The sequence below is a fragment of the Centruroides vittatus genome, unplaced genomic scaffold (genome assembly GCF_030686945.1).
Source record: "Centruroides vittatus isolate TY-2023 unplaced genomic scaffold, ASM3068694v2 contig_575, whole genome shotgun sequence".
In the NCBI taxonomy this organism is placed as follows: Eukaryota; Metazoa; Arthropoda; class Arachnida; order Scorpiones; family Buthidae; genus Centruroides; species Centruroides vittatus.
The window spans coordinates 1,715,496-1,730,781 of NW_027122344.1; the positions used below are offsets into that span (position 1 = coordinate 1,715,496).

General features: G+C 28.2%; 1 protein-coding gene across 12 annotated transcripts in view; it reads right to left on the reverse strand.

Moving 5' to 3' along the window:
• Positions 1-15,286, reverse strand: part of LOC136979043 (CLIP-associating protein 1-like) — a 196,749-nt gene that overhangs the window by 108,759 nt on the left and 72,704 nt on the right. For 8 of the 12 annotated variants that reach the window (XM_067274925.1, XM_067274927.1, XM_067274919.1 and 5 more), the window contains 2 exons: positions 3,942-3,979; positions 3,676-3,702 (listed from right to left, as the gene is read on the reverse strand). In XM_067274925.1, the coding sequence (XP_067131026.1) occupies positions 3,676-3,702; positions 3,942-3,979 (65 nt within the window). The remainder of the gene's footprint in view (positions 1-3,675; positions 3,703-3,941; positions 3,980-15,286) is intronic. The other 4 variants (XM_067274926.1, XM_067274923.1, XM_067274929.1 and 1 more) reach the window with 1 other exon arrangement.

The window sequence follows — 15,286 nt, forward strand, 5'->3', positions numbered from 1 at the left end:
TTTATTATCCTTATTTAATATTATATAATCATTCATAATATTTATCATTATTTTGTATACATCTTCACTGTTATAGTTAGTTACTTCTGGCATATTTTTAAAACGATTTTCAACATCAGACTTATAATTGGCAAATTTGTACTTTATCTTAAAATTGTTGTTATGAGAATTATCCGAATTCTTAAAAGGAAATAAAAGGAATTTTGCTATTGTAGGAAAATGATCTGAAATATCGAAGTTCATAGTATGAAATTCTAAACAGCAATCTAAAAATGATTCAGAGCAAATTGTATAATCTATGATCGAAGCACCATTATTAGTCAAGCAGGTATATTCAGCTGGGATATCCTGTTGAATTCTACCATTACAGAGAAACAATCTTTGTTCCGTTAACAACTCAATAAGGTTTTTACCCAGTCTGTTGGTTTGTTTGTCTTTCGATTGACGTTTGTTAGCTATATAGAAATTAGCACCATTGTATTTTGAGTCTGTTAACTCACCAATCCTTGCATTAAAATCACCTATTACTATAGTGAGAGGAGAAATATAATTCCAAGTTTCTAATATTTTGAAAGTATTTTTTAAAGTAATTAAATCATCAGGCGGAATATAAGCAATTAATAACGTCATTAGATTATTTGCTTTGTTTACAAAAGTAGGCTTCTGTAGTGAGATGAGAAGTAGCATATAGGTGTTGGATTTTTTTATATCAATTATTTTGCCAAAATTCTTTTTTATTAGGATGCATATACCTCCGCTTGGACAGCCTGGCCCTGTAGGTTTTTGTGCTTGAACCGATTCCACTATAAAGTTATTGAAAAATTTTGTTTTATAAAACAGATTGGAAGTAATCCAAGTTTTGGTAATTGCAAAAATATCCGGTTCATATTTAATGCAAAAGTTGTTTATTAGTGAGGTTTTGTATTTTATTCCTTGGCCATTCCAATTAGCAATGGAAACCATTTGATTATTCTTTATGACTTTATTTTGTTGCGTATTTTTTTGCTTATCGTGATATCAACTGTCTGTATTTATTTGATTACAATAAGGATGAAAATTATTTACATAAACCAATTTACTCAACTTTAGACTATATGTTATTTTTTCTTGGTTTATCATTAATATATCGTTACGGAGTTTAACTTGGTCTTTTTGTTTTCGCATTTCATGAAGTATTGGGAGTAAATTCTTTCTTCTTGTCCTTGAGTTTTTTGTCAAATCTGGGGATATTTGCATATCTTCCCATTCTTCTAGTGAATTTTTTTGTTGTTTCTTTTGAATAAAGGTGTAGAAAAATTTATCACGAAGCTGCTTATTACTGAACGTTATTCTTACTGTTATATTAGGTTGCATTGTTATTAAGTTTGTTTCTATTATATCAGTTTGGGTTATATTGTAAATGTTGAGTAAATTAGTCATGAAGTTGTATACCTCTAACTTAGATATGGATTTCGAGATTGGATATTTGTATACAATTATTTTTTTATAATTATAATCATTAATTAAAGAGTCTATTTTGAATTGCATTAGTTTGTTTTCATTTTTTGGTTTTCTAGTTGTTGCTTTAAGTTTTTAATTTCTTCCTCCATATTTATCTGTCGTTTCTTAGTCTCACGTATATCTTGACGGATTCATTCTACATCTTCTTTTATATAGGCCATTTGTTCTAACAATTTATCATTTGAAGAATTTATTAAATCTGATATTTTAGTCCATAGAAGTGCAGTTGTGGTGTCAAGTTGACTTGCCAAATTAGTTAAAAGACTTGAGTTAATATTAGGTAACTCACCTGTTGAGCCCTGTGAATTCTGCTGACCAGGTTCCATGTTTTGATTCGAGAGTTCTTTTGTTTCTTCTTGTAAATCATTTTTCAGTTGTGTTCCGTAATTCGTAATGAGTTTGGAGCTTGAAGTACATGGTTGAGATTGTTTGTTCTCTGTCCTAGTTCTAATCAGTAGAGGTCTTCCACGCCTGACTGGAGATCTTTGCATTTTATTATTATTTTTTTTGTTTTTTACTTTTTCCTTTACCTTCACTTAGATAATATTAGTTTAAACTTGTTTTAGTTATAAGTTAATCAAACAAATAGTAATACACCACTTCTTTGTACAAATGAAAGGTTCGCAGAAAAGTCACTTGTAGCATCGATGTTCAAACATGCCCCCCCCTACTCCAACCATAAATAGGATGATTATAAACTGTCAAATGGAGTGATTTAAGGATGCTGCTTAATTACTTACAAAAATAAAAACAATTTCCAATTAAGAAAACACTTTCACATCTAAAAATATTACAAAACAACAAAATTAAAAGCATACTCTCCTATATATTTATAAAAAATATTTATGCACTATATAGTCCTAGCAGAACAGATCTGAACACATACATCATAAACAATCTACTTCTTGTTTGTTTGTTTATAGTGGATATTCTAGAACAAATAAAAAACCAAACAAGGTTCTAGACATATTTTAATAAACATCAAATATACACATATAACAATATAAACAAGTTAATATCCTTGTTCCAATAATCCTAATCTTACCATAAATTACATATTGTTCTCAATGTTACTAAGCTTCAGATTCAACTACATCATTATTGTAATTTTGTATAAATAACCAACAGCAACACATATCCTACAAAAAATTAAGAGCTAAAATAAAACCTCTGCATAAGTCACATCATCATATACGCCATATCTGCAAAGTGGATTTTGAAAACATGATACTTACTGATATGCAATTGAAGTTAGAAGGTACTACCTCTAACATTTCATTTTCTCTCCCTTTCTTTTGTTTAATTACTATTTGAAATTCAGCATAGATGTAATTATGAAACAAATGAATATATGAAAAAATTAACAAATAAAAAAATGGAATATTTAAGAAATAATCTCCTAAACTGCAAGTGTTGAAAATATAAATCATGCCAAATGTCAAACTTTTTCATCAATTCTATTTTATTTATCAAATTATATTATTCTTGTTGTTGTTATATATTTTATTAACAACAACAAATGGTAAAATACCCTGAAAAAAATTAAATAAAAGTATATAGTAATGCTGACAATATTCATAGCATAACTGATGTTAGAAGAGCAATCTGGGTCAAGATGAGTCTGAAATGGCAACACAATGAGTTCTAGTGGAAAATGATTGCCGTACTATTTATAATTTACTACTCTACATATATATGTAGTGTAGTAAATTATAATAATTGTCATTATCATCATTGATGATTTTGCTGAGAGCATGACATGCAGTCTCTTCAATATCCAGTTATATGATTTCAAGAGTAAAATTGCATTGTTCCTATTTGCCATAAAGAAATCACCTATAATTATAAATTTCATATCAAATATGTTTTCTTATCATTGCATGCATTACATCCACACATTGTACACTTGATTGTTTATTTTTAACTACATAAGCTATTTGACATTAGAAATTTTTATGATTTGCACTCTGTAAAGAACAGAATATTTTTTCAATAAATGAATACTTTCATATCATCTAGTAAGTTCATACTTTCATGAAATTATCACAATATAATTTCAAACAACTTTTGTAGTTATCACAAAATTTAAATTTTAATAAATACTGTTTATTTCTTCCACATAAAATTACTAATATAAAATATAAAGGAAGAAATCTAATTGGCTTATCAACTTACCATTTCTATTTCACTGCTGTCTGATTGCTATGTCAAAAGCAGAGAAAGTGATATTGGAAAGTGCATTATATAAATTATAATAATTTTTAATGTGCTAATCATAATTCTTTTCTAAATTAAATTTTAAAAAACTCAAGCCAATATCTTTAAACATAATTAAAACTAAACCTAACTTAAAATATTTAAGTAGAGTATTTAATACAAATTAATATTACATTGGATATGTAAATTATTCATATATATTAAATTTACAAAATTTTGCTTACTTGTGATCTGGAATCAGTGTCATCATCAGCTTGATGACCTACATAACAAAACAAAGTTTTAATTGTATCAGTATTATATTTATTTTATTATTATTATTATTATATTTACATTTTAGAATCTATAGTTTTAATTTTCAAACTGACTGATTCTATCAATAATTTTCATTTTAACTAACGTTACACACAACTTTATCTGCCAACTTTCAAAATGTTTTGTTTGGTAAACAAAAATCAAGTCATACATTACTCAAGAAAAAATTTTAAATATATATAAGCATTTTCAAATACTTATATAGCCATTAACTGGTTTAAGAATTAGATGTAGATTTAAATAAATAATATATAAATTTAAAATGAAATACATAATATATTAAATTGAATATGTAAAATAATATTAACTAAAATAAAATAATAATATACAAAAACTTTAAAATTAAATATTTCAATAATACAAAATTTATAGCATGTATTGTATTAAAATGGAAAGTTACTATTTAATGAGATATTTTCACATTTAAAATTATCAATATCTTTAGTATTTGGAAAGTTCAAAATGTGTTTATATCTATACATATGGCATAGTTTGAAAATTTAGTAATATTATCCCTGAAATGGATGTACACTCTTAATTTTTCAAGCTATCTTCATATGAATTAAACCAAAAAAGATTCATATATATATATAAAATTAAAAAATCGTGTTTTCATATTTTTTAATTTTTTCCATGATGGATTCATGTGTATAGTCAATGTATATTAGAAAATAAAAACCTCACTATCTATTGCATGGAGCTCTTGACTTCCTTTAATGGGGCACTTCTATATTATTATATTATTATTCTTATTTTATTTTGTTACTTATTTGTTATTAATTTTTATGTTATAATGAAAATAAACAAAAATAATATATTATATTTTGTTCTATTCTACTAGTATTTATTAAAAATTCTTTTCACTCAAATATGTTCTATTTTGGAATATGCAACTGATGAAGACCTACCAAATTAAGTTGAAAATGTTTTTGTTTCCTTAAAGTTTTTGCTGAAATTGATTTCTAAGGTGTAAATTTATTTTCTGATATTCCCTCCAGTTTCTGTAGTTTATTACATGTCAATATTTTAATGCTTGAGTTGGTAACTTCTAAACTGCAAACTGATAATTATAATGCTTTCAATGTCTACTCCAGAGCAGGGTTGCAGGATGACCTGGTTTTCTGCGATTGTCCTGCGTTTTTTCTGACTGCCATCTAGTGACAGAAGGTCATTAATTCTAGAAAATTTTCCTACAGTAAAGCATCTTTTTCTTTTTCCACATTTTAAATGTATTTCTACATAAACAAACATTATGAAACCCAATAAATTTGTAAAGCTAAACAACCAGTAGATTACATCAGGCTACTTTTCCATGATTATATTTAATTAATTACTAAATAATTTGTCACTAGAGGAGGTGTTAGATGCCATCTCTTATTAAATTTAATAATTGTAAATAAATTAATATTTATTAAATAATTTAGAATATTCTGGAATAAAAGAATTGGCTTGGAGCAGGACTCAAATGTGCAACTACCACTTACTGTGTGAATATGTCGCCAGTTACACTATTCGAGCCTCCAGTCCAATTTCCTCTTCCAGACATATTTAAATATGATATAACTATTCTTGGTTACTTACGGTGCCAACTGGGGATGCCTTTAACACCCTTCTCAGACTCCAACCCATGGCACTCAGACAACCATTGCTCAACACTAACATGATATATATATCATGCCAGTGTTGAGCAATACATGATATATATCATACCAAACATCACAAAACCCAATAAATAGGAGTTTATAGGACAAGGGTGCAAAAGGTGACCCCAGTTGGCACCATAAGTAACTGAAGATGGTTATATCATATTTAAATATGTCTGGAAGAGGAAATTGGACTGATGGCTCGTAGAGTGTAACTGGCAATGCATCCACATGGTAAGCAAGAGTTGTAGGTTTAAGTCTTGCTCTGGTCTGATTCTTTTCTTCCAGAATATTCTAAATTATTTAATAAATATTAATTTAATTATATTTATATAAAATTTAATATGAGATGGCAACTAATGCCTCCATCTAGTGACAAATTGTTTAATAATTAATTTAATATAACACAGTGGTTGTTTGGTTTAAATGTATTTCTGTCACTGAAAGAGCAAAAATACACATCCTGCATCCTGCACAAAAAATACATTCCCTGGAGTCAAAGAATCCCAGTATCTTTCAGGAAGAACTCAATTTGTCTTGGATTTTATCTTCAACTACCTGATAACCCTATACTGAAGGCATGGGGGTATATGATAGTGTATTTTCATCTTGTATTCTTTTGCAGACTTTATGTAATCACACGTTTTTCATGTAAAATTATGATATTGTCAGAATTTGGCATAAAAATAGTTTATTTTTAATTTGTTGTGAAACTGTGTTGTATTATCTTAAAAGTGTTAACAATCACATGGCTTTTTCCACCTTTATTTAGTTGACTTTATTTAGTCAACTAAATAAAGGTGGAAAAAGTCATGTGATTGTTACTAACATGGACCTCGTGTTCAATACTTCTAAAAATAGTGTCATCATCTTGTGTAAAGATTAATAATTAATTTTGAATTAATAAGATAATTTAGAGAATTCAAGAAGAAAACATCTGATATTCTATATTACTGCAACAATACTAATTATCCCTACTGGATCTAATATTGATTGGACCTATTATACTGGTAAGTTCAAATTAAGATGACATGACAGTCTGGATAGCATGTCAAGTTAAGCAAGGAGTTTGGTTTTGTGTAGTCAAGCTCAATCTCTTTTCCAGAAATGTCTGTTATAGAAATTAATTTTTAATTAAATAAATATTATTAATCATTACACAAGATACAGCAATCATCATCTATTTTTAAAGCTAAATTTCAATAATTATTAATTAAATTACCCTTAATATAACCCAAAAATAATTCAATAGTTTTGACTAATGTATGGTGTAAAATTGTTTCAGAACATTTTGTGAGAGAACTGATATGAAATTCCTGAAATATAAATATTTCTAGGAATGACATATATTAATCTTATCAAACAAATCATTTACTTTTAATACTATTAATGGATAAACTTTATTTTATAGATTAATATCAAACTTTAATAACTGCAAAATCATATTGGTTACTTATTAATTAAACCCACATTAAAATTTTTTGTAATTTGACATTACAGATATTACCATGTTATCTGTTAATGGCTTAAAATAATTGAAGAAACAAAAATCTAAAAAAATAATAGCATGAAGTAAAATTCAAATCCATAACTTTTATTTATCAAATGTTATTACATGCCTATACTTCCTCGTCCATCACTGATAACATAGACATGGATTTAGTTAATACGCTCTCACTTATATTTCAGGAAACACTCACTAAATATACAGGAACAGATCCCACACAACGACCACGAATACCAAAAATCAACATGTCAAAGGAAGTAGGAAAAACACTAAATTATGTAAACACTCACTTAATACCACACTACATTCATTCGATTTCTACACTCGCAGACATTCATACATTAGTTTATGCTGGGGCAGTCACAGTAGTGACACACCATGGACTGAAAGTACAGTCACAGACAAATACACAGAAAACACAATTCTATCACAAGCCTGCCTGGCAGAGAAGAATAGAAATACAAATAAATGACATTAGACAGCAATTAGGCAGGCTGACACAATACACTAAAAGCAACATAACACCCAAATTAAGGAAACAGCTCAACAACATTTTCAAGAAAATAAAAACACATACAAAACATGAACATCACAACACACACATTACAGAATACATTGATACACTAAAACAAAAACTTGCTGCCAAAGCACGTAGACTCAAACGTTACAAAACATGTACACTACGAAAACAACAAAATAAATTATTTACAAACAATGAAAAACTCTTTTACAGACAAATTAATAACAAAGCAAACACTGATACACAGCACAATGGCACACCAACAGAAGAAGAACTCTCAACATATTGGTCTTCTCTTTGGTCCAGTGCTGTCACGCATAATGCTGATGCAGGCTGGATCGAGGAGGAGAACAGAAACTTGCACAACATACCAACTATGCCCTGTGCTGAAATAAACATACATGATTTCCAATACACTGTTAACAGAGCACACAACTGGAAGACACCTGGTGTAGACAACATTCACAATTTCTGGTACAAAAAGTTTACATTACTGCACCAGGAACTAGCTAAACACCTAACACACATCATCATCAATCCACAAGACATGCCAAATTTTCTTACCCAGGGCATCACCTACATGAAACCTAAAAACAACAATACCGCAGACCCCACACAATACAGATCAATTACATGTCTCCCAACACTGTACAAATTATTGACATCCTGTATTGCAAACAAAATATACAAACATATTGAAGAACACGACATTCTAACAGAACAACAAAAAGGTTGTCATAGAAACCACAGGGGATGCAAAGAACAGTTACTCATAGATTCAGTCATTCTACGGCAAGCACACAGACAACACAGAAACATACACATGGCATATATAGACTACAGAAAAGCATTCGACAGTGTTCCACACAGTTGGCTGCTACATATTCTACACATGTACAAAATACATCCATCACTCATTGCATTCTTTCAAAACACTATGCAGCACTGGAGAACAACACTACATCTCAGGGCCCATAACACTTCTATACAAACATACCAAATTTTTATTAGGCGAGGAATTTTTCAAGGAGATTCCTTGAGTCCTCTCTGGTTCTGCTTAGCCCTGAACCCATTATCCAACATGTTAAACAACACGCAATATGGTTACAATATCAGACACAAAAAAACAACACAGTTTACACTGTCACATCTCATGTACATGGATGACATAAAACTTTATGCATCCACACAAAAACAACTTCATCAACTCCTACAAATCACACATTCATACACCAAGGACATACAAATGGAATTTGGCCTAGATAAATGCAAAACACTTCACATAGAAAAAGGAATCCTGAAGAAAGAAGATTTTGTGCTTGAAAATGGAGACGTTATTGAATCCATGGAAGAGGGCGAGTTCTACAAGTATTTAGGATTCCAACAGGCCAAACTAACAGAACATACACAAATAAAGCAAAGATTAATTAAAGAATACCAAAGTAGGTTAAATGCTATTCTCAGAACACAATTAAATGCAAAACACACAGTTAAAGCAATAAACACATATGTCATCCCAGTACTCACATATTCTTTTGGAGTTATACATTGGACTCACACTGATCTTGAGCAACTCCAAAGGAAAACAAGAACAACACTTACTAAGCATAAACAACATCATCCTAAATCTGCCACAGAAAGATTAACCCTTCCACGTAAAGATGGCGGACGTGGCCTGATTGACATAGTTAACCTTCACTACAAACAAATACAGTCACTGCGAGAGTTTTTCTACAAAAAACAAGAAACATCACAATTACATAAAGCAGTAACTCTAGCAGACTTGAATAACACACCATTAAACTTACACTCACATCATATGGACACAACACAACATATAAAAAGCATAGACACCATTAAGCAATCGTGGGCTCGAAAGGCACTCCATGGCAGGCATCCTTACGATCTGGCCCAGGATTTTGTTGACAAAACTGCGTCAAACAGCTGGTTAGCTCAGGGATGCCTCTTTGGGGAGACAGAAGGATTCATGATTGCCATACAGGATCAGGTCATAAATACTAAAAACTACAGAAAACACATACTCAAAGATGCAATACTCACAAATGACACATGCAGAAAATGTCACATCATGCCAGAAACTATACAACACATCACCTCTGGTTGCAAGCTCTTGGCACAGACAGATTATTTAAACAGACATAACCAAGTAGCAAATATAATACACCAAGAGCTTGCAAAGAAACACAAATTAGCAGACATCCACGAACCATACTACAAATACATTCCACAGACAGTATTGGAAAACAACACGCACAAAATGTACTACGACAGAGCCATAATCACAGATAAAACAATTTACCACAACAGACCAGACATCACACTCATTGACAAACACGATAAAATCACATACATTATAGACATATCCATTCCAAACACTCACAATATACAAAACGCATGCACTGAAAAAATTAGCAAGTACACAGAACTCGCCCAGGAAATAAGGCATCTGTGGAGGATGGATAGGGTGCTTATTGTACTGTACCTGTTGTTCTCTCCTCTACAGGTGTCATACCACACACACTACACAAAAGCCTGGGCACATTAGAATTGAATAGAAACACATACATCACTCTACAGAAGATCACTATATTGAATACATGTCATAGTGTGAGAAATTCCTGAATACAGACACACACACTGATACACTTCTTTAATTTCTGTTTTGGTTACTATGCCTTGACTTTGGTCTGGCATAGTACACAGCCACCAGTGTTAACCGAGTATATCTCACTTAACCCAACATAATAATAATAATAATAAGCTCCTGGTTGATGTGATACTGAATAACTCATTATTGTATACTGATTTAACATATATATAATAGAATATTCAAATAGCATAAATAACTCATGATGCATTTGCATATTTAATACAAACAGAGGTTTTTATCCTTATCTAGGCCATTATTTCTTTATTATTTAATTCAAGTATTCGAAATTATCTAATGATCAAAATTATAAATAGATGATGCTATACCTATTTGCAGTATTAAATTATTTTCAAATAATTAAATGAATAAAAATTAAAAGATTTGATATTCTTATAGAAACAAACAAATATAAACATGCATGTTACATACTTCATAAACTATAAGTTTGACAAGGAAAATTCAATATCATGTTACTTCAATTATTATCATATAATAGCAAACCTACAATAATTACACCAGCAAAGTTTAATAACTACTAAGATTCAAGACAAATGTTAGTAAAAAGTAAAAAATAATTCTTAAGTTCAACAACAATTATTTAATAAAAATTGTTTGATTGCCAAATTACTTGTTATCAAAGTTTGGTGAATAAATAATAAATGAATTGAAAAATTGCATTTTATTGTAAAGATTTTTCATTCTATTCTATAATATCTTTAAATTAATAGGTATGCATTTATTCATAATCATTTAAAAAAATGTCAATTATTTATCTGTTCTGCTATATCCATAAGACATAATTTAAAACAAGAGCAAAATCATAATTGTAAAAATTCCTTACTTATTCAGAGTTGAATCTACTATAGTTAAATATTTTTTTATATTCATTTTAGAAGAGGTACAAAAAGCATAAAAGGCATTTATTAAAATAAAATCTTTTTTTTTTTTTTCAGATACCCTATTCTGAAAAAACTGGACCATACAGAAATTTTATCTATTTTCTGTTTGCAATAATTCCTTCTACATAAAATAGTATATTCTTAGAAATGAATATTAACTAGTACTTCAACTTACTTATCAATTTATTTAACAAAAATGCACTTAAGTAGCTTTTAAAGAATATTTTATTAGTATAAGAATAATTGATTAGTACATAAACTCTTCCCTTTTTCATTCTCAGATTCAATGTGAAAAAGCTCATTTATAAAGTTATCCTTTGTAAGTAGCATTTTAGAAATTCCTATATGCACTATATCATTATGTATAACAAATCTGATACATTTAATATATATTATCTTTCACAACTATTTATTTTGAGTAAAATTTTCAATAAGACTGAGAGACAATAAAACAAGTCTTTTTTCAAGCATATTAGTATATTTTATTTATTTTGACAATAAATTATGAATAAAAAGTAACCATGAAGCCATTATCTAGTTATTAACAATATTTGTTTCCATATAAAATATCCATTTCAGTTTAATTTATCTAAAAATTTACGTTTGGAAGTTTTCTTATAAGTTTTTATAAAAACCTTATAAAATATGAACAACTAGTTTTATAAAAATTCATATTAATCTTAACATAATACATATAATTAAAACGTTTGTGTTAATAATCTACTACAATTCAAATTATTTTAGTTCCTTCATCCATTTACATTTAAAAAAAAAATCCAAAAAAAAAATTTCATCAATTTTCTCAGTCATCTAGTTTGTCAATTTGTTTTAAATATCTTAATATTTAAATATATGTATAGATAATGTAAACTAATGAAAAACTTAAATAACTTTCTACATTTTTATCTGATATAAAGTAAAACTTTCATATATTCTAACAATTAAATTTATCCATTAATGCAATTTCAAGTTATAAATATTTTCCAATCTATTGGCTTTCATGTTTATTTTAGTGAAAAATAAATATTTTAATATATAAATATATACATATATGCCTACTAGTATAATCAAAACGTATAATATTTATCCTCACAGAAAATCAATATAGTCATATTTTTATTATAGAGTCAACTATATTACAGTTCTATTTAAATTCCAATTTACAGGGATTCAATAGGTAATTATTTACACAATTTTCAAGCATAATATTAAATATAAAGTTAGCAGTATATAGAAGGCGACCTTGATGCGACAGGTTCTATGTCAGTCGTCTTAGACTGCCTGACAACTTTTCTAATTGGCCTTACGCCAAATATCTAGGTACTGGATTCCGTTAGCAACGGTCATCTGCCGATTTAGATGCTTTTCAACTCCATTTAGATATAATAAAGAATTACAATAAGTTCCAAATCATTCCACATTAAATAAACTATTCGAGCGTATAACATAATGCAATTTTATTCGTGTTTAACATAAATAAGTTATACCTAACTAGAAGTAATATATCTTTTTCCTCAATTTTTAAGCTTATTTATTGTGTGATAGAATTTACGATAGACAAACTAAACGTCACTTTCCAAATTTATGATAATATCATGCAATATTTTCATTCTATTACTTCATCAAAAACGTAAAAAAAAATTTTTTTATAGTTTTTATATCTCTAATTAATATTTAAATTTATAACATATAGATTTAATTTGATACATCCGAAAACGTATAATCAATATGATCACCAAATAAAATTATATAAGAAGCTAATCATGAAATTTAAATTCTTATTTGATGGATAATTAAAAGTTAGACATTTCCAAATAACTAATTATCACACATATTCCTACGTTTTCTAGTCAGACGTCTAATTTATTTTCTTGAAAGTTCGCTGTTTAATTACAAATCTTTTTTTTTTTACATGTAAGTTAACAAAAAAAAAAATCTTCATTTGCATACAAAATGCAAACTTAAAATTTTATCTAATTGAAATATTTAAGTTCCTAAAATAAATATATATAAAATATAAAACAGAATATCAAATTTGATGAATATTCAATACTAAACAATATGAAAGAGATAAGAAATTTTCTTTAAACGATTAATGAAAGTACACAGCAATTAGTTATATTACGTTATAACAAAAATATAAATTAAGTAAGCTTATAAAAATGCGAGTATTAGTAATAATTTTGATTCTGAAAATATAAATCAAGGCGATATTAATGAAAATTATTAATTTTTGCGATCAACTGTGAGCACAGATTTACAACGACAGATAAACGAATACAGTACAATGAATACACAATGAGATTGTTTATCTTAAATCGAAATAGTTTTAAGATTAACTTCAAGTAATAGTTATTCGATGTGCTTAATTCCAGGTTAATGCAATTTCGTCAGACTCATCTAATAGATTTACAAATAACTAAATTCAGATGTCAAATCTATGACAAATCTATTATTCGAATTTTCGTAAATGAATAATAAACATTGAAATTATTATTTAAAATAAACATCAAAAAGGAAAAAGGTCGTTTTAGTAATAAGAAAATAGTCACGAAAATTATTTTCGCACGATTATTTAGCGATAACAACAAGAGATTCTTTCATTAGCGAAAGAAAATGCAAGATTGATAGAAGTATGTACATGCTCTTTCTACAAAGTCTTCTTAAAATAAAAGTAGCAACGAACGACCCAAATCTTTTGAACATTTCCCAAGTTCCATTCTTTCACTACGGAATAGAGGACAAAATCTAGAAGGGGCAACGTCTTACAACAGTAAACATAAGATAATCATAGTGTAATTGCATTATTTGCTTTCCTTCCTACATATTTTTGTTTATTTAGGAAACGACTAACAATTGTTTAACTGCTTAATTGATAAAATCCTCTTATAAATCAGCACTTCTATTTATAATCGATAAACCCGCGAAAAACAAGCCAGTTATATAAACAAAATGTTTATTATTTCGTAAGTTTTTAAAATGACCATTTAAAAACGTAAAACTTCAATACTAACATTTTCTAAATGAAAAATAGTTTTCAAATCCGATAAACATTACAAAACTGTTAAACGCAATCAGTCAATATATCGCTAAAATAGAGCATTATTATATAAAGATAGTGATGATTGGATACCGCATGACGTAGTGTATTACCCATTGTTATCGAGCGTTAAAACTATCACGCACTATTAAAAATAGCAGAGATTATAGTTCCTTTAAATAATCGCCAATAGTAACTATAACGATAAGTTACTGAGTATAGAAAAAGCCATATTTTAATGAGTTAAGGTATTTAAAGATCGTAACTGATATAACAACAATGCTAATAACCGACTTTTCCCTCTCAGATATTAAATACTAATTAAATAGAATTCTTGACAGCTGCTTAATTACATCATTTAAAATGTTTGTTCGGATTAAGTCTATAAAAAATGGAGCAGTGTTAAAAATGTTTACATGTTACGTGACACGTCAGATAAAAATGTGACACCCGTAAAAAATGTCATCATTCTTCACAAGTATGATAATTTTTTGCGTACAGAACAATGCACAATGTTAAGTTCAGTGAAATTAATAAAAAGATCACGTACGAATTAGCAGATTAAAGTATAGGCAGAGTAGTTTTTCTTCAATTAGATATCTTCACTTTAGTAAAGTAACTACAAATCTGAGCAAAGCGTTTAATATTGAGATATCACGACAGATCTCCCGTTAAGCTTAAATAATACATTTTAAAAATATATTTTTAAAGTAAGTAAAAAGAAAAAGTAATCAATATGCGAAACTGTTATTGCGCAAAAGAAACAATTGCGTTGTAGGAAATTGCATTTATTTTATAGCTAGGAAATTCTAACACAGTTTAAAGTTTTGAATTAACTCAGCAAATTGCATTTTACAACAAACTGTTCAGCATGTACTGTACTAAATTATAATATTTTTTATTACAAAACAAGAAATATCCTTGCATAACTTTTTAATTACACTATTAAAAGATAAAAATTGATATAAAAAGGA